Source organism: Myotis daubentonii, chromosome 19, assembly GCF_963259705.1.
Source record: "Myotis daubentonii chromosome 19, mMyoDau2.1, whole genome shotgun sequence".
In the NCBI taxonomy this organism is placed as follows: domain Eukaryota; kingdom Metazoa; phylum Chordata; class Mammalia; order Chiroptera; family Vespertilionidae; genus Myotis; species Myotis daubentonii.
Window position 1 is genome coordinate 4,189,196 of NC_081858.1, and position 23,136 is coordinate 4,212,331.

The window sequence follows — 23,136 nt, forward strand, 5'->3', positions numbered from 1 at the left end:
GTGAGTGTGCGAATGAGTCAGGGCAGCTGAGGGATCGATAGTGTTTCTGCCTCTTCCAAGGTTGTCTGCCTTTGAACAGTGCCACTGAGAACAGCCCGCGCCCTGCTCCTCACTGTGGAGATGGCTGCCCAGGGGCTGCAGGTGCCTCATTCAGGAGCGATTTCCAGCCGCCGTCCTGGGTCCTGGCGTGGAATTCCCGCAGAGCCAGCCCCTGCCCTCAGCCGCTCGCACCCTCTCCTCCATAGACAGGAGCGAGAGCTGTGAGGTCATGACGGCGGCGAGGCAGCTCTCCAGCCTGAGGCACCGAGGTACTCGCACCTGGTTCTGCCTTTCCTGTAGGTTCGAGGAAGGAGGCCTTTCGCATGCTGGCTTAGGGCCCACCTCGGGGGTCGGAGGGCAGGTGCTGGGCTGTGGTTGTTCGTCAGGCGGCGCCTGTGCTGAGTGGTGTGGGGCTGGCGGGCCGGGAAAGCATGGCGGCCCCGAGGGCGGCGGGCATCCTGTACCGCCTGGGGGAGGCCTCGGGAACCTCAGCAGCAGGTTGGCAGAGTGCTTGGCGGAGTCGCTGTGGCACTGGAAGCGGCGGAAGCCATCAGGCGGATGCACCCGGGGTGCTGCCTCGGGCCCTGCAGCGCTGTTCCTCCAGGCCCCGCGGGGCCCTCTGTGAGTGGGTGAATGACCAAAGTATTTGGTTAGGACTGTTTTTATTTCTTCTCATTGCAAAAACAAATAAGACACAGTTTTACCATAAACCAGTTTTTTCCTGGGCTAAGGGAGTTGGGGTGGGGCTAGGCCTAAGGCAGGACTAGGGGGAGGCAGGAAGGACTCTGGGAAACAGCATAGCTTGCAGGGTCCTGGAGGCCCAGTGCCCCCACTCCCTTCATCTGTCTGCAGGGTTTCTACCTCCAGTGCCCGGTGTCCACCCCCTGCCCAGTGTCCACACCCTGCCAGATGTCCACCCCCTGCCCGGTGTCCGCCCCCTCCCAGGTGTCCGCCCCCTCCCAGGTGTCCAGCGCCTCCCAGGTGTCCGCCCCCTCCCAGGTGTCCAGCCCCTCCCAGGTGTCCGCCCCCTCCCAGGTGTCCGCCCCCTCCCAGGTGTCCGACCTCTCCCAGGTGTCTACCCCCTCCCAGGTGTCCGCCCCCTCCCAAGTGTCCAGCGCCTCCCAGGTGTCCACCCCCTCCCAGGTGTCCAGCCCCTCCCAGGTGTCCACCCCCTGCCAGGTGTCCACCCCCTGCCTGGTGTCCACACCCTCCCAGGTGTCCACCCCCTGCCAGGTATCCATCCGCTCCCAGGTATCCAGCCCCTCCCAGGTGTCCACACCCTGCCAGGTGTCCACCCCCTCCCAGGTGTCCACCCCCTGCCAGGTGTCCACCTCCTCCCAGGTGTCCACCCCCTCCCAGGTATCCAGCCCCTCCCAGGTGTCCACCCCCTCCCAGGTGTCCACCCCCTGCCAGGTGTCCACCTCCTCCCAGGTGTCCACCCCCTCCCAGGTATTCACCCCCTGCCAGGTGTCCACCTCCTCCCAGGTGTCCACCCCCTCCCAGGTGACCACCCCCTCCCAGCTGTCCAACCCCTGCCAGGTGTCCACCCCCTCCCAGCTGTCCACCCCCTGCCAGGTATCCAGCCCCTCCCAGGTGTCCACCCCCTCCCAGGTGTCCACCCCCTGCCAGGTATCCACCCCCTGCCAGGTGTCCACCCCCTGCCAGGTATCCACCCCCTGCCAGGTGTCCACCCCCTGCCAGGTATCCACCCCCTGCCAGGTGTCCACTCCCTGCCCAGTGTCCACCCCCTGCCAGGTATCCACCCCCTGCCAGGTGTCCACCCCCTGCCAGGTATCCACTCCCTGCCAGGTGTCCATCCCTGCCAGGTGTCCACCCCCTGCCAGGTGTCCATCCCTGCCAGGTGTCCACCCCCTGCCAGGTGTCCACCCCTGCCAGGCACACTGGCCTCTCCTGCCCTGGGTGCCCCTGCCCTGGCCCAGGGGCACATGCCAGGCTTTCTGTGTCCTCCTTTCCCTTCAGCACTCCTGCACTTCCCGTTTTAGGGGTTTGGTCTGTGTTAATGGGAGGGGAGCAGACAGGTGCTGACAGATTATCAGCTGGGAAACCAGCCATAGCACATCTGTACTTACTCTTGAGTTTGATCTTCAATCGGATGTAAAATAGATTCTTGCTGCTTTTTCCTGGTTCTAAAGTGTTCTTACAGGAACTCGCCCGTTGTTTCTAGGAATGGCTGACTCAGTCTCCTCCAGGTTGGCTCCTGAACCGAGCGACTTCCGCCGGAGCTGGCAGGGGAGCCCAGTGACCTGCCCTGTGGTGGTTTCATAAGCCGTTTCTGCCAAGAGGCCCTTGGGCACAGGTGTTGCTGATCTGCACTGGCCTGCCCCTGAGTCCGCCCGCGCCTAAGGGGGGGCGCTGGCCTCTTTGGTCACCAAAGCCTCCTCCTCGGGCGTCAGGCCAGCTGGTCACTGGCCTCCTGGCATCTCCCTTGGCCGGGCTCCAGCTGCAGGCCCCCTGCCTATCCCGGCGCGCTGCTCTGTCTCCTTGGCTTGCTGAGGGCCCCTCACCAGCTGGTGTTGGGCAGCTGGACTCTGAGGCACAGGCTGCTTTTTCAGATGGTCAGAGACTTGTTTATTTCACGGTGTCACGCATGGCCAGTGGCCGTTCTTTGCAAATTGCCCCAGCTCAGACCAGCACCTGCTGACTGGTCAGGGCAGACTCTGGTCCCTTTTTGGCCAGGGTTTGGCTGCATTGGGCTTCCCAGGTGCCAAGGGCTGCCTCCCGGGGTGGAGAGGAGAGGCGATTCAGGAGAACCACTTCAAGCTCTGCCCAGCCCCTGCCCCTGACTCAGCCTCCCTTAGTCTTATCACTGAGGTCACTCCCCCCCCCCCCCCCCCCCGGCTCCCAGCCAATGCTGCGGCAGCTTTGTCAGTGAAAGGACAGAATTCAGGGCAGAGAACCTGGATTAAAATTCTCATCCTTTGGCTCACCAACAAGTCGCTCTTACACATGTCACGTGTCCCTGAGAGCCTTTATTTTTGTCATCTTTGCAGTGGGGATCAGAATATATACAGATGTGTGTGTGTGTTTAAATGTATGTGCATATCTATATATATAAAAGGCTAAGTGTCTATCCGACCGGTAGCTATGATATGCACTGACCACCAGGGGAAAGGTGCTCAATGCAGGAGCTGCCATGACACACACTGGCCATTTAAAAATAATGTCACCAGGGACCTGGTGCCGACAAACCAACACTCAGCTTCCCCAAGCGGGACACAAGCCCCGCCACCACCCCCGAGTGACACCCCACCAAATCGCAGCCAACGCTGCCAAAAGCAAAATGCAGCCCACAGCCCAGCCCAGCCCAGCCCAGATCGCTGTGGGTGCTAGGTAATGACGTCACGTAGCAACGCCCAGCTTCCTCTCCCTAGCAACTAGCCTCCTTGCAGTTTCTTCAGCCCAGGAACATGACTTGTTTTATACCCAGGTGCAGACATTTCACACTGTAACCAAATGTCTGTGAAGCGTTTTCCCGTACCTCATTTGATCCTCACAGAAGTCCTGGAGTGGGTAGATAGGAGACTCAGTGGAATCCTATTTTCTTTTCATTAGCAGGAAAATGGAGATTTAGAAAGCTTAGAAACTTGACTGACTGAAAAGAAGAAATGGTGGACCTTGAAAATGACTTCAGGTTTTCTCACTGTGCAGAATATAGTCAAACACTGCTGCAGTTAAATATTTTACCCTTGGTTCTCCCTGCATGATCTACAATAATAATCTGCTTCATGTTGATATTTACTGCTGTGTTGCTGACCATTACCTGAATGAGAAGTTGGGGTGCTTCACTGGCCCGGAAAAGGTTTAGCTACATCAGAAAGCAGGTCTAATGAAGCAAGTTTATTCTCTATCTATAAAAGGCTAAGTTGACTTACACATGCGTGATACATATAAAGCTCTCAGTGGCGCCAATCGCATGCATGTGTTTCCGTCATTGTCGATCGTAAATTTGGTTGACACTTCTATTATAGAGAAAGGGCGAATAGCGATATTAAAGTATTTCTTCTAGTTAATTTCCTTTCAATGTGCACGAACCCGTGTACCAGGCCACTGGTGTGTATATAATCTGCTTTCTGGCCGCGGAAGGATCAGGCGGAAGGAAGTTCGCGGAGCACTTTGTGGCTGGGAAGGGCTGTTGAGCTGTGAAGGTCTCCTCTTCGAGTTCAGCAGAACACATTAGCGTGCAGTATCTTGAAAACACGGAGAAAGCAGCCACTGTGTGCACGAGAGGTTTCTCTGGTATCGCCAATGTGCCGGGACGGCTTGGGCAGAGCCGCCATTGTCACTGCGACCCGCTCAGGCTCCGGTCTGTCCTGGCTCAAAGGGAGCCGAGCGCGGGCGGAGGAGAATCAGGGAGAACCCCTGAATCAGGTCATGAGTGCGTCAGCGGGAGACAGCGGGCTCTGGGTGGCACGGGGCTCTGGCGGCCTGCGGGGAAGGTGCTGTTATTGAGGTGGGGGCTGTGGGGTCACAGACAGGCGTGCAGGGCGGAGGGGACAGCCTGTGCTGCGCTGGACAGGCACGGCCGCTCCGTGCACCGGGCTTAGCCGGCTCGCAGAGGAAGTGGAAGGGGAAGCTGCTGCCTGTGGTGGGCCTGGTGTGTGAGGCAAAGGTCTCTGGGCTGTAATTTCTGAGAAAGCCAGCAAACTTTCACCCAGGAAGAGCGTGGCGCTGTTTTAGACGATAGCGGGTGGTGAGTAGGCGGTGCAGGCCTGTCCATGTGCCGGCCGGCGGCCTCTCCCCTGTGCACAGCGCTGCCCAGCTGTGCTGTCAGGCGCATCGTGTAGGCGGTGGGAGTGCTCACACCCGGATTCAGCAAGTGATATAAGGCAGCCCCTCCCCCCGAGCTGGCGTTAGGATGTGTCAGCACAGTTAGGGCTATTGCAGGGGCTAACACTTCAGTAGTTAGCGAACTGGCTGTGTGTTAAAAACCCTTCAGATCCCACCCCAGACCCCCTGGATCAGAATCTAGGGCAAGTGAGGGGCAGGGGCCTGTTCATAAGCAAGTGTCCGGGTGATCGCTAGGCGGCCAATCTGGCCCTGGCCTCTGGGTCCGTCCGGGCAGGGCCCTGGGGTGGGGGAAGGCTGCTAGAAGGGGCACTTCAGAGGAGGAGCGCGGGACTGAGGGACGGGTGGGGCGAGGTGGGGAGAGCGAGCTCCCACAGCCCTTCCTGAGTTTCCTGGTTGGACAGCTAAGCAGGTGGTTGGCCGTGCAGGTAGCGGATTAGGAGGGCAGGCTATTTGGTAGAAGAGATGGGAGTGGGGAGCGGGGGAGTTTTCGACGTGAGGAGCCTGGGGAGGCTGGGTTTGGGCCATCCTGGAAGCAGCTGGATTCAGGGGCCTGGCGCTGTTGCGGCAGTCGGAGCTGCGGCGGAGGTTTGGGGTCAGCGAGCCCTGGTCTGGGTGAGGCTGTGGGGACGGTGCTGCGAAGAGAAGGGGACTGGTCGGAGCTCTGGGAACAGCCTTCCAGGGGTCGGAGAACAAGGGGCGCCGAGAAGAGGTGGAGCAAGGGGCAGTTCGTGTGTATCCGTCTACGTGCGTGCTTCCTCGGAAGGGGTCCTTACGGGCTCCCAGAACCCCAACACTGAGCAAAAGCCACACGTGCGTTTTCTGTACGAGGACGACGTGAAGCACTGCGGGTGTGGCTTGACTTCTGTCATCCGGCGTGGTGAGGGCGCCACCTGGCATCTCTCACACACACACATGCGCACACACACACACACACCACACGCACACCACACGTGCACACACCACACGCACCACACACACCACACGTACACACACACCACATGCACCACACACACCACATGCACCACACGCACCACATGCACACCACACACGTACATGCACACGCACAAACACACCATACACACACACACCACATGCACACTCACACACGCATCATACTCACACACACACACACAGGCACGTGTTAACTGGGAGACGGGCTGTGTTTCGTCAGTCGTCTCGCACAGCGTGGCAGTTGGGAATCTGGCTGAAGGGCTGCAGTTGTGCAGGAAGGTGGGGCGTGTGGCAGCCAAACAGAGGCTCCCGCTGTGCCCTGGGCGCCCCCGACCTGCCCTTCGGCCCAGGGTCACCTGTGGACAAAGGGGCCTTTGCGGACCTGCAGCTCCCGGCACTGCCCTGTCCACGTCAGGGAAGCGAGGGGTGTCCTGAGGCAGGAGGGGCCGGGGCTGGGGGAGGGCCCGGGGCTGGGGGCAGGGAAGCCAGACTGGCTGGAGGCCCCATAGCCCCGGTCGGACTGGATTCCCGGAGGCATCAGGCTCTGGGCAGCACCTCCGACGCTCCCGTTGTGCTGAGCGAGGCTGACCGCTGAGCACCCGGTCAGCTTGGAGTTCCTCTCTCCCGAGCGTTCACTGTGACCCAGTCGTGATGGGAAGAGAGCATGTGGGGCCTGGGAGGCAGCAGCGAGTCCCTGCGGCTGAGGGCGGCTGCGGAGAGTCTAAGAGTCTGCGCTGAGACGCTGTCCTTTCCTTCCCCTTCCCCACCCCTCCCTCTGGGGAACGTGCGGTAAGAGTTACTCACTGTGCGTGGGGAGAGGTCCAGGACTTCACTCTGGGGAGGGGCCCTCGCCCTCCGCGAAAACAACACTCAGAGCAGAGCCTTGGAGCCCTGGCCGGTTGGCTCAGTGGACTGAGCATCGACCTGCGGACTCAAGGGCCCCAGGTTCAGCTCCGGTCAAGGGCACAGGCCCGGGTTGTGGCCTCAGTCCCCAGTGGGAGGCGTGCAGGAGGCAGCTGATCAATGATTCTCTCTCATCGTTGATGTTTCTCTCTCTCTCTCTCTCCCTTCCTCTCTGAAGTCAATAAAAATTAAAAAAAAGAACAGAGCCTTAGAGAGAATCATCCATGCTTTCCCAGTCACAGCTTGGTTTCTGTATCCGTGGACGCCAAGGGCCTCCCTCACTGGGGCTGTGAAAAGGCACCAACTCAAACCCACTAAATGCTTAGGAAGGCGCCTGGCACTGAGCAAGTTCTCAGCAATGTGACTGCTGTTTCCCTTGAGAAGCAGCACTTCTCGGGGAGCCATCCTCGGTGGCCACCCACTCCATGGCCATCCCTCCCCGGTGCTCCACCCGCCTGCTCATCACCCCACCGCCTGGCTGAGCTCCGGGGCCCAGTGCTGACAGCTCAGCCCTCAGGTCCTGGGAGAGCAAAGACCCCAGCTGGTCACACCTTGCACCCGGCACCGCCCGCCACAGGCCGGGTGTGCAGCGCGTCTGACACATGAATGTCCAAATCTCCAGCCCCGTCCTCCCGGCTCTCTGCTTCCACCCGACACGCGCCGGCCAGGCCCGAACACACCCTGTGCGCTCCCAGCCACGCCCAGGCCACACTCCCCCGTAACCACGTGCCTGCAAATGTTCAGCGTCTCTGACCCGTGTGGTGCATCGGGCACAATTCCCGCAGGGCCCAGATTCACTGATTTCCAACGGACCCCGCCCCAGGCCCGTGCTCTGGGGATGCAGCTGGAATTAGACGGCCAGGACCCTTCGGATAAGGCAGCCACTGTACCAGTGGTTCTCAACCTTGGCTGCCATTGGAATCACCTGGGAATCTTTTTAAAATCCTGATTTCCGGGCCTCATCCTCCAGAAATTCTGTTTCTTTGTGATGGGGTGGGGCCACAACATTAGTAACAAAGAAACAGAATTTCCAGAGGATGAGGCCCAGGAATCAGGATTTTAAAAAGATCCCCAGGTAACTCTAATGTGCAGCCAAGGTTGAGAACCACTGCACTGTACGGAAAGCCACCGGGGCAGCGCTGCCCCCTACGCCGCCTCCCCTGCCCCCCGGTGCCCAAGCCGGGCACCCTCAGCGACTCCACGTGGGGAGGCTGTGCCCCCGCGGCGGGCCCCGTGGAGCGTGGAGGCGAGCGTGGCTCTCCGAGTAGACGGTTCTGGTGAAAGTTTGCGGGCAGAGCTTTGAAGGCCACGGCTCCAGCTTTTTTGTTGGCTCCTTCTTTCTGAAATGTCTGTGATGAACTTTCTCAAAAATGACAGTGAACTGCCTGCTGGTGTGCTCAGTGGTTAGAACTTCGGCCCTCGCATCAAAGGGTCTCAGTTCGATTTCTGGTCAAGGACTCGTACCTCGGTTGCAGGTTCAATCTCTGGCCCTGGTTCAGGATACGAGTGGGAGGCAACCAATCGATGTGTTTCTCTCACATTGATGTTTCTCTCGCTCTCCCTCCCTCTCTCCTCTCCCTCTCTCTCTCCTCTCTCCCTCCTTCCCTCCTTCCATCTCCCTCCCTTCTTTCACTCTCTCTAAAAAAAAAAAATCAATGGAAAAAATATCCTTGGGTGAGGGTATAAAAATAAAATAAATAACAGTGAATTAATAATTTTACAAAAATAACCTGTTAATTTAATTATAAGCAAACCTTGGTTAAAAGCATTGTGAAATTAACAGGGTGTTAATTTTCACATATGACATACGGGCCAGTAATTTTGTCCGTTACAGCCAAAGTCCATTAAATCGAGTGAAAATTGAGGGCTTGCTGTATAAATGTTATCGCACAGTTTCTTTATGACTTAAGTTCCCTTGGCATAAAGAGGAAGAGGGAGGGTCCCAGTAGAATATAAACTCTGAGAGCCAAGAGGGTGTGCCATGGACGGCAAGGAGAGTGAGGCTTAAAGATGGAGGAAGCATGAAGGGGAGACCCGTCCGTGGCCCAGTAGGAGTGGATGTACCCGTGGCCGTTGGCTTGGCACTAACAGTGTCCCGGTTGATAAAACCAAGGAGAGGTGGGCGCGGCCAGGTACAGCGGCTGATGAATGACTCGGTGACCAGGAGGCAGAGGTGGTGAGTGTGATGGCCAGTGGGTCTGCATCCTGGGAGCCCATCAGGATCACTGGGAAGCTTTTGGGAGATGCACCTTTCTGGGCAGGTGCAGACTCTGGGGAGGGCCAGGGAATTGCATAATAAAACTCCCAGCTTGCTCCCATCGGTTTTGATGGATGTTTGGCAGTAGCATATCCTATCTAATAAAGAGGGAATATGCTAATTGACCCTCACACTGTCGCAAAGATGGTGGCACCCACAGCCAATAAGGAGGGAATATGCTAATTGTGCCACCCTCAAAGATGGCAGCGCCCACAGCCACAAGATGGCTGGCAGGGGAGGGCAGTTAGGGGTGACCGGGCCAGCAAGGGAGGGCAGTTGGGGGCAATTGGGCCGGCAGGGGAGGGCAGTTAGGTGTTGATCAGGCTGGCTGGGGAGTGGTTAGGAAGTGATCAGGCTGGCAGGCAGGCAGGCGAGTGGTTGGGAGCCAGCAGTCCTGGATTGTGAGAGAGATGTTAGACTGCGGGTTTAGGCCCAATCCCTGTGGGACATATCCCGAGGTGTCCCAGGTTGGAGAGGGTGCAGGGTGGGCTGAGGGAAACCCCCCACCCAGTGTACAGATTTCATGCACTGGGCCTCTAGTTCTTTCAATAAAATGCTCTGAGGGGGAGGGTTGAGAAATAAAGGACTTGAGGGAGAAAGCTTTCTTTAAAAAATAAAAGCTTTTATTGATTTTTAGTGAGAGAGGAAGGGAGGGGGAGAAAGAGAGATAAACATCAATTGGTTGCTTCCTGGTAAGCACCTGACCCAGGGACGGAACCTACAACCTGGGCCTGTGACCTGACCAGAAATCGACCGGTGCCCTTTCTGTGCCCGGATGACACTCAGCCAACTGAGCCACGCGCCAGGCTCGCTCACTCTTTCATTCTTTCACCTGCCTACCTACTTCCCTCCCTCCCTCCCTCCCTTCCTCTTTTCCTCTCCTCCTCCCTCCCTCCTTCCTTCCCTCCCTCCCTTCCTCCCTCCCTCCTTCCTTCCCTCACTCCCTTCCTCCCTCCCTCCTTCCTTCCTTCACTCCCTTCCTCCCTCCCTCCTTCCTTCCCTCACTCCCTTCCTCCCTCCCTCCTTCCTTCCCTCCCTTCCCTCCTCCCTCCCTTCCTCCCTCCCTCCGTCCTTCCCTCCTCCCTCCTTCCCTCCCTCCCTCCCTCACAGGGACATCATGTTTACAGGTAGAAGAACTATTAGAGAAATGTTAATGAGTTGAAAGATATTTAACTGGAACCTGAATCATCGAATCTAACCAGCTATGCACCTTGCAGGTTCCCACGGAGCCATGAGCAGGACGTCCTGCTAACTTTGTAGACAGGTGGTCAGTTTTCACCAGAGTGCGCTATTCTCTGAGTGGCTTTTGAAAACGTTCAGGTATGTTGTGTGAGGAGCTGGCAGTCCTGGGCGGCGCCCCAAATCACATCTGTTTACTTACCTGCTATTATTAGACTTTCCCGAGCTTGCCAGATGGCAAACAGAAGCGATTCTCTTTGTTCTCTGCTTCTTCGCTGCCGCCTTTCTCCCCGCAAACACCTTTCTGCTGACACTGACAGGACAGGCCAGAGTCATTCACAGGGCGGGTGACTCCGCCCGCAAACCAGCTCTCCCTTCTGGGGGCGACAGGGTGACTGGCCCTACGTTTCCGGCCACATGATCTCCACATTTTACTACGAGGGTCTCTTCTGTTACCTTCCTCCTAAGCATTCAAGGTTGTAAAATCCTGACGTGCCAAACTGTGAACACGAAGAGCGTTTGCGGTGTGCCGGCCAGGCCCAGGCGCTTCCTGTGGGTGGGTTCTGCCATCTCTAGTCCCCACTGAGCCACTTACAGCCGGTGATATACCCACATCTGACACTTAGACACGTTAGCTGCTTTGCCCGTTGTCACCCTAAGTAAGTGGCAGAGTCAGGACGAGAACTTGTGTCTTTCTGACTCCAAATTCTGAGCTCAGAGCCTGTGAGTGGTCACACGCAGTCCCCCACAGGTGGTGTTCCATCCCTTCCCTCCCTCGGGGACAGGCTAAGAGGGTGAGTGACCCGCCGAGGTGCCGGGCCCGTGAGAACCGGCGGGGGACCTAGGCGTGTGTCTCCGTGCTAGTTCTGTGGCATCCGCTGCCTAAAATACCTTATTTCCTCATTTTTAATCATCAAAGTCCTATCAATCAAAGCGGCTGTGAGCCGTTTGAAGCTTCCGGTTAGCATGAGGTTAGCAGGAGGTAGTTGGTGCTAGCATACCAGGTTGCTCTGACTTGGCCAAAAGCATGAGGCGCCACGTGACCTGCACAGCCTCCGTGTGGGTGAGTGCAGTCGCCGTTGGGCTCTGGAGTACTAAGTTCCAGCCTGCACGGCCCGGAGCTGCTGGGCCCGCCTGTCCAGGCCCCGGGCGTGGGCGGAAGAGCTCTTGCTGGTGGGGAGCACTGCCTTGGAGCAGGTGCCACGTTCTCTCCGGAGCAGCGACACTGCCTCCGTGGGCACCAGGACACCTTCCTGGGCCTTCGCAAGGGTCCTAGCCTGCGGGGGAGGAGGGGAGGCCCGAGGACCGGGGTTACGCAGCCTGACCGCCCAGCGTCCTGGCGCCTGGGGCTCTGCCCTTGGAGGTGAGCCTGGGCTCAGGGCAGCGGGTTCTGCCCTTCCCCCCCAGCGTGGCCGTTACCGTGACCTGGACCACGCGCCCAGCCCTGGCTGCTGGTGAAGACCAAGACCAGCATCCCGGCTCCTTCCCTTCAGCTCCTCTCCCTCAGGAACGTTCCGGAATTTAAGGAGGCGCTTCCCCGCCCGCCCGTGGAACACAGCGCCGTGTTCCCGAATTTATGGCTCCAGGATCTGAAGCCTGAAGCGGACGGGCTTGGGTCGCCGCCGTCCCCTCTGGCCGTCCGGGGGGCGCCGCGTGCTCGCAACAGGGAGCATGCAGCGTCCGGCCGCCTGGCGCCCGGGCCGAGTCCTCCCAGGTCCTGGTTCTGAGTGTGTTTCGGGGTTCCCAGCAGACACTCCCACCCAGTGCCCGCGGCACCGCCTCCGCGCGCTTCTCGGCCTCATAAGCCCTCCAGCCAGACCGACCATCTCCCGAGGCCGGCTGGGATGTGGCCCTGGCGCCGGCACCGCGTCCTCCCCTGCAGGCCGGTGGGTGCCTTGTCATGACCCGGCGGACATGCAGGTTTGCTTAGGGCGCGAGGAGCTGCCTGTGTCCGGGTGTCACTGTAACTGTCGCTGTAACTCAGGCTCTAGGGAAACCGACGTCGGTTCCGCGTTCTGACAGGACTGCCCACGTGTAGGCGCTTATGTGAGAGGGCGAGCAGGGTCTGAGCCTCTGAAATTTTGCTGAGCGACGAGATCACGTGGGGCTGCGTAGAGCGTGGGTGGCAGCCACTCCCTGTTCGCAGCTGGGTTCCAACCTGGGAGGAGAGAGGCCCGGCCCCTCCTGAGCTCCTCACGCCCGTCTCAGCCCAGGCCCGGGACAGGCAGCTGCTGGGAACGGCCTGCCTCCTCTCCTCGCTCTGCTTGCCCTGTTCAGGGTCCGTGCACACTCCTTGCCGAGACAGTCACCCGCCCAGAGGGGAGCGCTCTTTCTGGTCCTGTGGCTCTGTAGCCGCCAGCATTGACCTCTAAGAGCCATCGTCTCCCTGACACTGCTCTGCCGCTCCGATCCTAACGCCTGGAGAGCAGGGTCCTCCTCAGATCGGAGTCTTCCTCCCCAGGACCCGCAGGGCAGCGCCTGCAGGGCCCGCGTTCCTGTGCGGGTGGTGCGTGCCCGCTGTTCATCTTCAGCACGCGGTCAGGCTTTATCCTCACAGCAGCTTCCAGGTAGGAACCGGCATGAGCTGACTCCCTTGTGCAGGTGAGGAAACGACGCCAAATAATTCGCTCCGGGTCGTGTAACCGGGAGGCCGCGTGCTCCAGGCCCAGGCTCGCCTCTGTGGACGCTGCCCTTGCTGTGTGCACGCAGTGGGCGCCAGGGAAACGCTAGTGGAAGGCACGCAGGTGATGGTTTGCGTTACTCTGACCCCGTGGCCGCTGAAGGGGATGCACTGTTGCCTCGTCTCTGCCACCTGAGCTGTTTTCTAAGCGGCGGGAAGGCCAGGAGCAGGGGCAGAGGCTGCGTCTTGGTTTCTTTGGTTCCTGAAGAGCTGGGTGGTTGGCCTCCTTGAGGTTCTGGTTTGGACGGCGGCAGTGCCATCTAGTGGGACCCTGTGCTCATGTCAGTTCAGAATTCTGTTTCTGAAACCCTGGAACATGGCCATTGAGTTCTAGGATCCCTGTATTGGCTGAGCTTCAGGTTCGAGGGCCAGAGAGAGAGGGTAGGAGCCCGTTGTCGTCGGGTGAAGTCAGGTTTGACCGCTGGGAGGAGGCCACATGCTGATCCGGCCGTGTGGGTGGGGGCAGCCCTGCCGGCCGGCTCCAGGCACCTCCCCCTGCCTCTCCCGCGTGCAGGGCGGTCTGACTGCTGCTCCTCCCTGTGGCTCTCTCTGGGGCAGTGTCTGCTTTGAGGTGAGTCCGTGTCCTTTGGGCTGCGGAGCAGCACGCCCCATGCTGCAGGAGCGGGTGCTTGATGCGTGTGGCAGGCCAGTCCCGGCCGGGAGACCCTCGGGCCGCAGCACCGTGCGTAACTGCGTCACAGGAGGTGCCAGTCTGTGAGGCCCGGCGAAGGAGGACGGTGAGCAGCCACTTCCCCGGGCACAAGCGGCAGGATGTGCTTCGTGGAGAGGAAGTGGGAGAAGGCATGTGCGCAGCTCCTGCCCAGCCACTGCGGGCTTCGTGGATGGCGCAGTTCTGTTGTCCGTGTTCGGAAATTTGATGTAAATTGCTGCTAAGCTCATTTACTTCTTGCTGGGAGGACAGAACATAAGTGCATGGTTATAGCTGCGCCCACAAAAAGCCATGTGCTCTGTGACTGAGCGAGCATGGGCCCTGGGCAGGCCTCCCTCACAGCCCCGCTCAGGCTCCATCCCCAGGATCGTCTCAGGAATGGACTCAGAGCCAGTGAGGCCAGCACGCTCAGTGAGCCCAGTGGCCCAGTGAGCCCAGTGCGCCCAGTGAGCCCAGTGCCCCCAGTGAGCCCAGTGCACCCAGTGCGCCCAGCGAATGCAGTGAGCCCACAGAGCCCAGTGAGCCCAGTGTGCAGTGAGCCCAGTGTTCAGTGAGCCCAGTGCCCAGTGAGCCCAGTGTGCAGTGAGCCCAGTGTTCAGTGAGCCCAGTGCCCAGTGAGCCCAGTGTGCAGTGAGCCCAGTGCCCAGTGAGCCCAGTGTTCAGTGAGCCCAGTGCACAGTGAGCCCAGTGCACAGTGAGCCCAGTGCACAGTGTGCAGTGAGCCCGGTGCGCAGTGAGCCCAGTGTGCCCAGTGCACACAGTGAGCACAGTGAGCACAGTGAGCCCACAGAGCCCAGTGCCCAGTGAGCCCAGTGCATGCAGTGCGCAGTGAGCCCAGTGCCCAGTGAGCGCAGTGAGCCCAGTGCGCAGTGAGCCCAGTGCCCAGTGAGCGCAGTGAGCCCAGTGCACACAGTGAGCACAGTGAGCCCACAGAGCCCAGTGAGCCCAGTGCCCAGTGAGCCCAGTGCATGCAGTGCGCAGTGAGCCCAGTGCGCAGTGAGCCCAGTAGCCCAGTGTGCTCTACTGTAGCAGACGCTCCATCAGGACCAGGCGGCAGCTGTGGTTTTACTGGGGCCTGGGGTATAGTGATTTGGGGAATAGGGGTTCATTTTTAGGGTTCCTGGCTTTTCCTGGAGGAGGACAGCTGCTGCATGTTTCGGGTTCTGCGGGTCCATCGGTCTCCCACGCGGGCAGCTCTGCTTACTCGGCCGTCACAGCCATCGCTAGTATGTGAAGGAGTGAATGGGCTGATGATTCTGCAGTTGAGTTTCATATAATTTTCATGAAATGTTATTTTTTCTGTTTTTCCCTCAACCATTAAAAAAGACAAATACTGTCCGGCCATCATGGCTCCGTGGTTGAGCGTCGACCTATGAATCAAGAGGTCATGGCTTGATTCCCAGTCAGGGCACAGGCCCGGGCTGCAGGCTCCATCCCCAGTGTGGGCCTGCAGGAGGCAGCCGGTCAATGACTCTCTCTCACCATTGATGTTTCTGTCTCTCTCCCTCTCCCTTCCTCTCGGAAGTGAATCAAAATATGTATTTTTTAAATTAAAAAAAAAAAGGCAAACACTAAAAAGAAAGTTTAAAAAATAAAAACACACAAAAAAGGCAGACACCATCTTAACTCAGTACTGCACAAAACAGGGTGCCCCCGCGTGGCCTGGGCTGTGGCTTGAGGCCTCCTGACCAGATGCCTGGGGGAGTTAACAAGTAGCAAGCAATAAAGATTATTTATCAGCTGCATGTTTACCTGGTGTCATGAGGTGTCTGAACAGGTGTCCGTTAGTCCTTTACCTTGAGTAAGATGGAGGACAGTGGATTCCACACAACTTCTGTGGAAGCATCTTGAACAACTCTGACCACCTATACTAATAGAAGCCTAGGTGGCCTGCACGTGTGATGTCATCACAAGATGGCCGCACGCACAGTGGAGGCGGGGCTCGGCGGCTTCTCCACACGGGTGAGGCCTGGGGAATCCCACGGCTCCACGCGGTACGGAGGAGGCCGGTCCCGGCGTCTCTGCCGCCCCACATGGAGGAGGCGGGTCCTGGCAGAGGAGGCAGGTCACGGCAGGGGAGGGCAGTTGGGGGTGATCAGGCCAGCAGGGGAGCGGTTAGGCGTCAATCAGGCTGACAGGAGAGTGGTTAGGGGGTGATCAGACTGGCAGACAGAAGTGGTTAGGGGCAATCAAGCAGTCAGGCAGGTGAGCGGTTAGGAGCCAGCAGTCCCAGATTGTGAGAGGGATGTCTGACTGCCTGTTTAGGCCCCATCCCACAGGGACATCCCCTGAGGGGTCCCATATTGGAGAGGGTGCAGGCCGGGCTGAGGGACACCGTCCCCCTCTCCCGCATGAATTTCGTGCACCGGGCCACTAGTAGTCATATAATCGTCTTGCCTCTGGGCTAGATGGAAGGACTCCACCCTCTCACCCTTCTTGTACCCTCAGCCTTCCCAGCCTTCCTTGGAGGAGAGAATCAGGTCCGCTTTTGCCGGGGTCCAACCCCAGCAGGTCCAGGGGTCCCCAAAGGTGTGGACGGAGTCGGCGAAGAAGGAATGACACGGAGACAGCGTTCAGTTGATCAGCAGCCTAGCCAGGATCTCCAGCCAAGTTCTGGTCTTGATCTCCAGAGAGGCTCTGCTTCGGATCTCCAGCGAGGTTCTGTAGCCATGTTCCCTCGCTAGGTTCTCCAGCCAGGTTCTGTCCAGGCTCTCCAGTCAGGTTCAGTGTCCAGGTTCCAGTCAGGTTCTCCTGCCAATCTCTGTAGTCAGGTTCAGTCCAGGATCCCTTGCCATGTTCTCCCGCTAGGCTCTGTCTCTAGGCTCTGAGGCCAGTTTCTGTCCAGGATCTTTTGCCATGCTCTCTCCAGCGAAGCTCCCCCGTCTCTAGGCGCTGTCTTCTGAATTCTGTCTCATGAGTTCTGAGTCTTTCTGTCTTGTTACAACTGTATTTATACCAGTTGATTCAATCCTATCAATCTCTATTACAAAGGTTAGGGCGTTTCTTATCTCCATTCCAGGGAGAAAAGATTATGTAGTTTAAGCATGATTGTTCGTAGTTAAAGGGATTAATTACCCGCCTGGCACTTAGTTGAGGGGTTTTATTCCCTCCCTAACTTCAGGGGAAAATCCCTACCTGGGGATTCAACCTTTCTCAGAGAGGTGACTTTGGTTAAAACACAGCACCAAGAAGGTGAGCAAACATATTAAGAAAAGTATGCCATATATGCCAGGTCCCTTGAAACAGCAAGGATGGACCGGCTCCCGGCAAATTCCCCCTTTTTTATTTTTTAAAAGCAAGCATTAAAAAGAAAAACCTGAAACGCTCTCTTGTATCCATTTTAAGAGTAGGATTGGCGCTTTCTGCTATTACCTGAGTCCTGATCTATCACCCCAGGGAGAGCTTGCCAATCCTGCACTTTCCCGGGGTGGAAAGGCTGCAGTGGGGTTAAGGATAAGGCTCCTTGGGCCTACCTTCTCCCATGCCTCTACATTTACCTTTCCGGCACCTTTCCTTCCTCAGAAAAGCATGGACGTATTTCTTGTATAAAATGTTCTTTCTGACTGGGAGTAACCTTAATTCCTCTGCTAACAAGCATATATGTTAAAAGATCAATACGGAGTCTTTTTTCTTTAGACTCAGTATGGCACATCTTCTTAATCTAAAGATCAATACAGAGTCTTCTTTCTTTGGACTCAGTATGGCACATCTTCTCAATCTAAGTTCTGTACTATCCACCTTCTTACCCTATTTATGCTCTATAGGGGGGTCTGTAGCACCCTGGTGGAGTCCTATCCGTCCCGAGTGTGGGGTTTTCAATGGGGGGGGGGGCTTACCTATGGGAATCCTGTTCCAGGGGTTCCCAAAGGTGTGGACGGATTCGGCGAAGACTATCCACCCTCTTCCTACGGTGGAGTCTGATCCGTCCCGAGTGTGGGGGTTCTCAATGGGGGAGGGGGGCTTACCTAGGGGAATCCTGTTCCAGGGGTTCCCAAAGGTGTGGACGGAGTCGGCGAAGAAGGAATGACACGGAGACAGCGTTCAGTTGATCAGCAGCCTAGCCAGGATCTCCAGCCAAGTTCTGGTCTTGATCTCCAGAGAGGCTCTGCTTCGGATCTCCAGCGAGGTTCTGTAGCCATGTTCCCTCGCTAGGTTCTCCAGCCAGGTTCTGTCCAGGCTCTCCAGTCAGGTTCAGTGTCCAGGTTCCAGTCAGGTTCTCCTGCCAATCTCTGTAGTCAGGTTCAGTCCAGGATCCCTTGCCATGTTCTCCCGCTAGGCTCTGTCTCTAGGCTCTGAGGCCAGTTTCTGTCCAGGATCTTTTGCCATGCTCTCTCCAGCGAAGCTCCCCCGTCTCTAGGCGCTGTCTTCTGAATTCTGTCTCATGAGTTCTGAGTCTTTCTGTCTTGTTACAACTGTATTTATACCAGTTGATTCAATCCTATCAATCTCTATTACAAAGGTTAGGGCGTTTCTTATCTCCATTCCAGGGAGAAAAGATTATGTAGTTTAAGCATGATTGTTCGTAGTTAAAGGGATTAATTACCCGCCTGGCACTTAGTTGAGGGGTTTTATTCCCTCCCTAACTTCAGGGGAAAATCCCTACCTGGGGATTCAACCTTTCTCAGAGAGGTGACTTTGGTTAAAACACAGCACCAAGAAGGTGAGCAAACATATTAAGAAAAGTATGCCATATATGCCAGGTCCCTTGAAACAGCAAGGATGGACCGGCTCCCGGCACGCTTTGCCCTCCTGGACACCCCCCCCCCCTTCCTGTTACCTCTCCTTCCTACCACCTCCCCACCGTGTGCACCAGGTCCTGAGTCTGTGGGTGGAAGAGGAAGCGTGCTGCCCTGTCCGAGACACTGAGGCCCGGTGCAGAGGATGCTGGAGGCACGGCCCCCAGGGCACAGCCAGGGGAGAGCAAGGCCAGGCCCTGCCTCGCCAGCTGTAGGTGTGTTTCCACCAGATTCGTCATTTCTCATGCCCACTGACGTCTGTGCGCTCTGTGCAAACGTACACTGGGAACTGGTATTTCTAAAATGTGGTGACCCCGTTTCTCTGTCCAGCTGCAGGCTAATGGCCTCCCCCAGGGTGAGAGAGAAGCTGGGCCCTAACGGTTCGCATCCTGTGTCTCCTTAGCAGCCAGCAGAGCAGCCAGCAGAGCAGCCACGAGGATGATGCCAGCCGGTTCCTGAGTCCCCAGATGCAGGAAGAGAGGTAAGGGTGCCGGGAGGGAGGGAAGGGCATGGGAAGGGAGGGAAGGGCACGGAGAGGGGGAGGATGGAGGAAGAGATGAGAGGGATGGGGTGAAACGGAGTAAGTTTTTTAAGATGCTTCCGCCATGAGCGAGAACTGGGGAAACTGAGTAGTGGGAAATGCCAGACCTCTGTACTCAAAGAAGACGCCCCAGGAAGTGAGCGGGCACCTTGAAGGGTGAGCCTGGCGGCCTCTGGGCTCGTGGGGAGAAGTCAGCATGTGGCAGCCAGATACGTTGGGGAGACGTCGGGTGGGAAGACGTGAGGCGCACCTTAGAGGCTGGGCACGGTGCTCCGGCTGGAAGGGTATCTTGTGGATTGTCGGAGTCAGAGGTGAATGGAGCATGAGGTCGGTGTACAGGGCGCAGTGAGAATTGGGCTGAGGAGGTGAGCTGAGACTCGGTAAACCCTGGGCTGTGAGGACCAGCCAGCGTCGCCACAGGTGGGGCCTGTGAATCAGAGACAGGGCTCTGGCTCTCAAGGTAAACTGTGCGCAAGAAAGGTGAGGAGGTCTCGGCTGGCACACAGGGCTCTGCGTGGGTCCGGCTCTGTTTACCATCCTTACCAACAAACGGGATGAAAAGTAGAAGTACTTGTACTTCATTGGTCGAACTCACAGCAGACACGCAGCTATGAGGGAATGGAAACACCAAAGCCGGTAGAAGCAAGATTTTGTGTTATTTCAGATAGAACTATGGGCAGAAACAGGGGGACTGACTTGTTTAAAGCAGATGTGTTGTTAAATACTGCTCATTTATATTCATTTATTAAGCGGCAGATTATTATGGGGAGCCAACACAGTAGCCAGCAGTTGTGATAGGATTTCATGTGAAAAATAATTTGTGGTGTTTTATTTACCAGCCAAATAGGACCCCAATACCAGACGATGATTGAAAGCCTGGTTTACTGAGGGAGGCCCAGAGGCAAGGGTTAAAAAGAAACGCCCCCCTGTGTCTGTGCCAGTTTGACCGAGTCTGGTGGATCCACTCGGAAGTGGAAATGGATAAATTGGAGCCCAGAAAAAAGTGATGAGGTGAGAACGATGCCATTATGGGATCGGCTAGAGGAAAGGGGTTTACCAGGAAACAGGACAGTCCGGGGTGACTTACTCGGTATCTGGAAGCCTAAGAAATCGAGCCAGCGGGAGAAGTGGCAGCGAGAGGGGTTTGCGCTCAGGATACGGAGAACTCTGCGCGGTGAGGGAGGCCGCACCCGGTGGACAGCTAGGGAACGGCTGTCCCCGCCACAAGAGTCGGAGTGACGGGCTGTCTTCACAAGGATCATCCTGAGCCTGAGGTGGGGCCTGTCACCCGATCTCTTTGGTTTATAACTGTTGTGAGTTCTGCCCTAGTTCTCAGTTGTTTTATGTTCATTACTGACCAAGGTGAACAGTTGAGCTCATCAGTTTAGACAGGCGTTTGGCAGCATGGGGCCCCCAAGGAGCCAGGACTGCACTCTTGTTAAGACACTTAGCTACAGTCCAGGCGGTTCCCTCGGGCTGGAGCGCGGCCTGTGCTGCGCTTCTTTTCAAAGCTCTCTGCATTGCAGCAACCCTGCTGTCAGAATCCCAAGAGACCTGGAGCCCTGCACCACCCCCTCCTGTCTGTGTGCCACCGCTCCTGAAGGGACCCCTCCCACCATGGCGGTTGTGCCTCCTGGGAGAGTGCTGGGTGGCGCACTCTCCAGGGCACTGCGCTGGGAGCACTGGCGCTGGCTAATTAGGGAGCCGCCTGCTGTCCCCTTGTCCTCCACTTGGGGGCATGGTGGAGACATCTGGACTAGCTCCTTCTCTGCCCACTCCTCTCTTACAGAGGTCTTCCGTCCAAGGCCTCTGCCAAGAAAACCCTCCAGGCGTCGCCCCTGTCCCTCCCCCTCCCTGGACGCTGTCTGCTGAGCAGAGGAGGCGGTTTGCTCACCTGCAGCGTGGGGAACGGAGGGCTGAGAGCAGAGGGCTGCTCCCCAGGGCTGTCCCTGTGCGGCCTCCCTCCAGCTCTGGCTGCTGGGGCACCCTGGCCTTTCCCAGGAAGCCTTTTCCTCCGCTCAGCCTGTGGGCTGTCGCAGAGAGAACAAGTCCCCAGAGCACCCTTAACCACCAGCATCGCTCCGCGCAGCTGCCCCCGACCCTGTCGTCTCTCTAACGCGCTCCCACCCAATTCCTAGCCGCGTGCTGGGGGCGGCTCAGATGCTGGTCTGTGATGTGCTGGCTGAGCGAGTGTGAAACCCGAGCTGGGGAGATTTCAGCCACGGGTGTGTGCATGCGTGCCTGTGTGCCTGTGTGCGTGTGCGTGTGTGCCTGTGTGCGTGTGTGCATGTGTGCCTGTGCGCGTGTGTGTGTGTGTGTGTCTGGCTCAGGCTCTTTGCTCTGAGCCTCACTTGACAGGCACTGTGCCCTGCTGGGCCCAGGCATTTCCTGCCGGCGCGGCCTTCCTGTATCAGCGCATTTACCCTTTGCCACGCCCGCGGGCGGCAGTAGAACAGGTGATGTTGCCATGGAGTGGAATGGTCTAGTCTATAGTAGATGACAGGGACCCTCTTCAGTGACTGCTCCTGATTCTCAAAACCGTGGGGTCAGTTACAAGATGAAGTGTCACAGATCAGGCAAACAAAATCATTGATTTTTTTCTCTTTTAAAAATCAAAATTTTAATCCTTCGGTGTGAGATGAACTGTAGCATTGATTTTCCTTCTTCCTGTACGAGGGTCAGTTGGATAGAATATTTAGAGACAAAATCGCTGTCCTGCAGTCATCTAAGAATGTCCACATGACAGCAGAGGGCGGCCGTCTCCACGAGGCGTCCGAACTGAAGGCTTCTGGGAACTGTTCCTCATCCACACCAGTTTCTGTCCCAAAGGAAAGGCCTGAGGAATGGTGATGGGGCGGAGGGGAGTGTGCAGGGAGGTCGGCGCTTCCCGAGCAGGTGTGCATCCGGGAGAAGAGCTGATTTTAGGAAAATAATCAATTTCCGGGATTGTGGGATTTGTCTCAGCGAAAGGAATAACCCCCGGGTTTCCAGTAGAAAGCAAAATGGATCTAACTTCGTAAGCAATGTGTACGTGTGTAATGGGACATGGGACACTGATCCTTCTTATCCTTCTAGGTAGAGCTGGGGTACATGTGAAAGACATCGGTTCCCAGAGTCAGCCCAAGCTGAGCCAATTATTAGGGTTTCTCAAGGTGCCAGGTTTTTATTTCGCCCACTGGCAGGAACTTGCAGACAAAGCTGGGACTGCAGGAAGGGAGCTGCTTTCCCCGACGGTTATGCAACAACTAGAGGCCTGATGCACGAAATTTGTTCATGGAAAGGTCCCTAGGCCTGGCCAGCAATCAGGGCTGATCTGGGCCTTCCTTTGTTCCGCGCTGCCCCCTGGTGGTCAGCGCATGTCATAGCGAGCGATCGAACTCCTCTTGGTCGAACGCCCGAGGAGACACTTTGCATATTAGCCTTTTATATATATAGATGTGTGTTTCAACAGAGCAAGGAGCCGCAAACCAGGAAGCCCTTAGATGCAGGACAGTTGAGTCCTGGGTGGGCAGGGGGTGCCGAGTGCAAGCAGGACCTCATGCATGATCACAGTTCCCTCCTGCAGGTGTGCATGCACATCCTGGGAGCCTGCTGGCGGCCAGGCGGCAGGAGGCAGCGGCTCGCTGCTCGGGGGGCTCTGTGGTGGGCTGGGAAGAGGGAAAGGAAGCCTTAAGTCAGACCAGCTGGGTTTTGACTACCTTCTTCCTTTCTTACTGTGCATTTTTAAAGGCAACTCAGCCGTCCTCACCCATTGGTTCCTCGTCTGTGGAAGGCCCAGGGTAAAGAGTAAGTGAGAGAGCGCGTGCGGAGCCGGGTGCTCAGTGCCTGGTGGCCGCTGGCCCTCGGGGGTTGGGCCCTCATGAGATTTGCTCTCAGTTCTCAGCCGATCTCCACTCTCTGTCCTTGAGGAAGCAGAGACAGAAGAATGTAGAGAATACTGAGCGCCTGCACAGGTCGGACCCAGAAACTCAGCAGAGAGGGGTCAGGCTTGGGGTTCTCCTCGGAGCCTGTGGTGAGGCACGCCTGCCTGTAAGTAAGCAAGTGGAATGCAATGTAATGGTTGACAAGCGGCATCAATAAAACTAAGGGGTTTGTGTCTAATGTACCGAACCCTGTGCATGGATCTTGAATACACTTTTTTTCCCTCTCCTTTTTTTTTTTTTTTTTTAGAGAGAGAGAAACATCTATGTGAAAGAGAAACATTGATCGATTGCTCTCTTATGCACCCTGTCATGGATCGAACCCACCACCAGGGTATATGCCCTGACCAGGCAGCAAACCCGCAACCTTTTGGTGTAAGGGATGATGCTCTAACCAACTGAGCCACCTGGCCAGGGCTTGCATAGACTTTTTTTTTGGTATGCGTCAGCC

The 23,136-nt window shown here is 57.2% G+C and overlaps 1 protein-coding gene across 8 annotated transcripts in view; it reads left to right on the forward strand.

The window, feature by feature from the left end:
• GRAMD1B (GRAM domain containing 1B) overlaps positions 1–23,136 on the forward strand; it is a 245,349-nt gene that overhangs the window by 88,184 nt on the left and 134,029 nt on the right. For all 8 annotated transcript variants that reach the window (XM_059676850.1, XM_059676844.1, XM_059676845.1 and 5 more), the window contains exon 2: positions 18,628–18,705. In XM_059676850.1, coding sequence (XP_059532833.1) covers positions 18,628–18,705 — 78 coding nt within the window. The remainder of the gene's footprint in view (positions 1–18,627; positions 18,706–23,136) is intronic.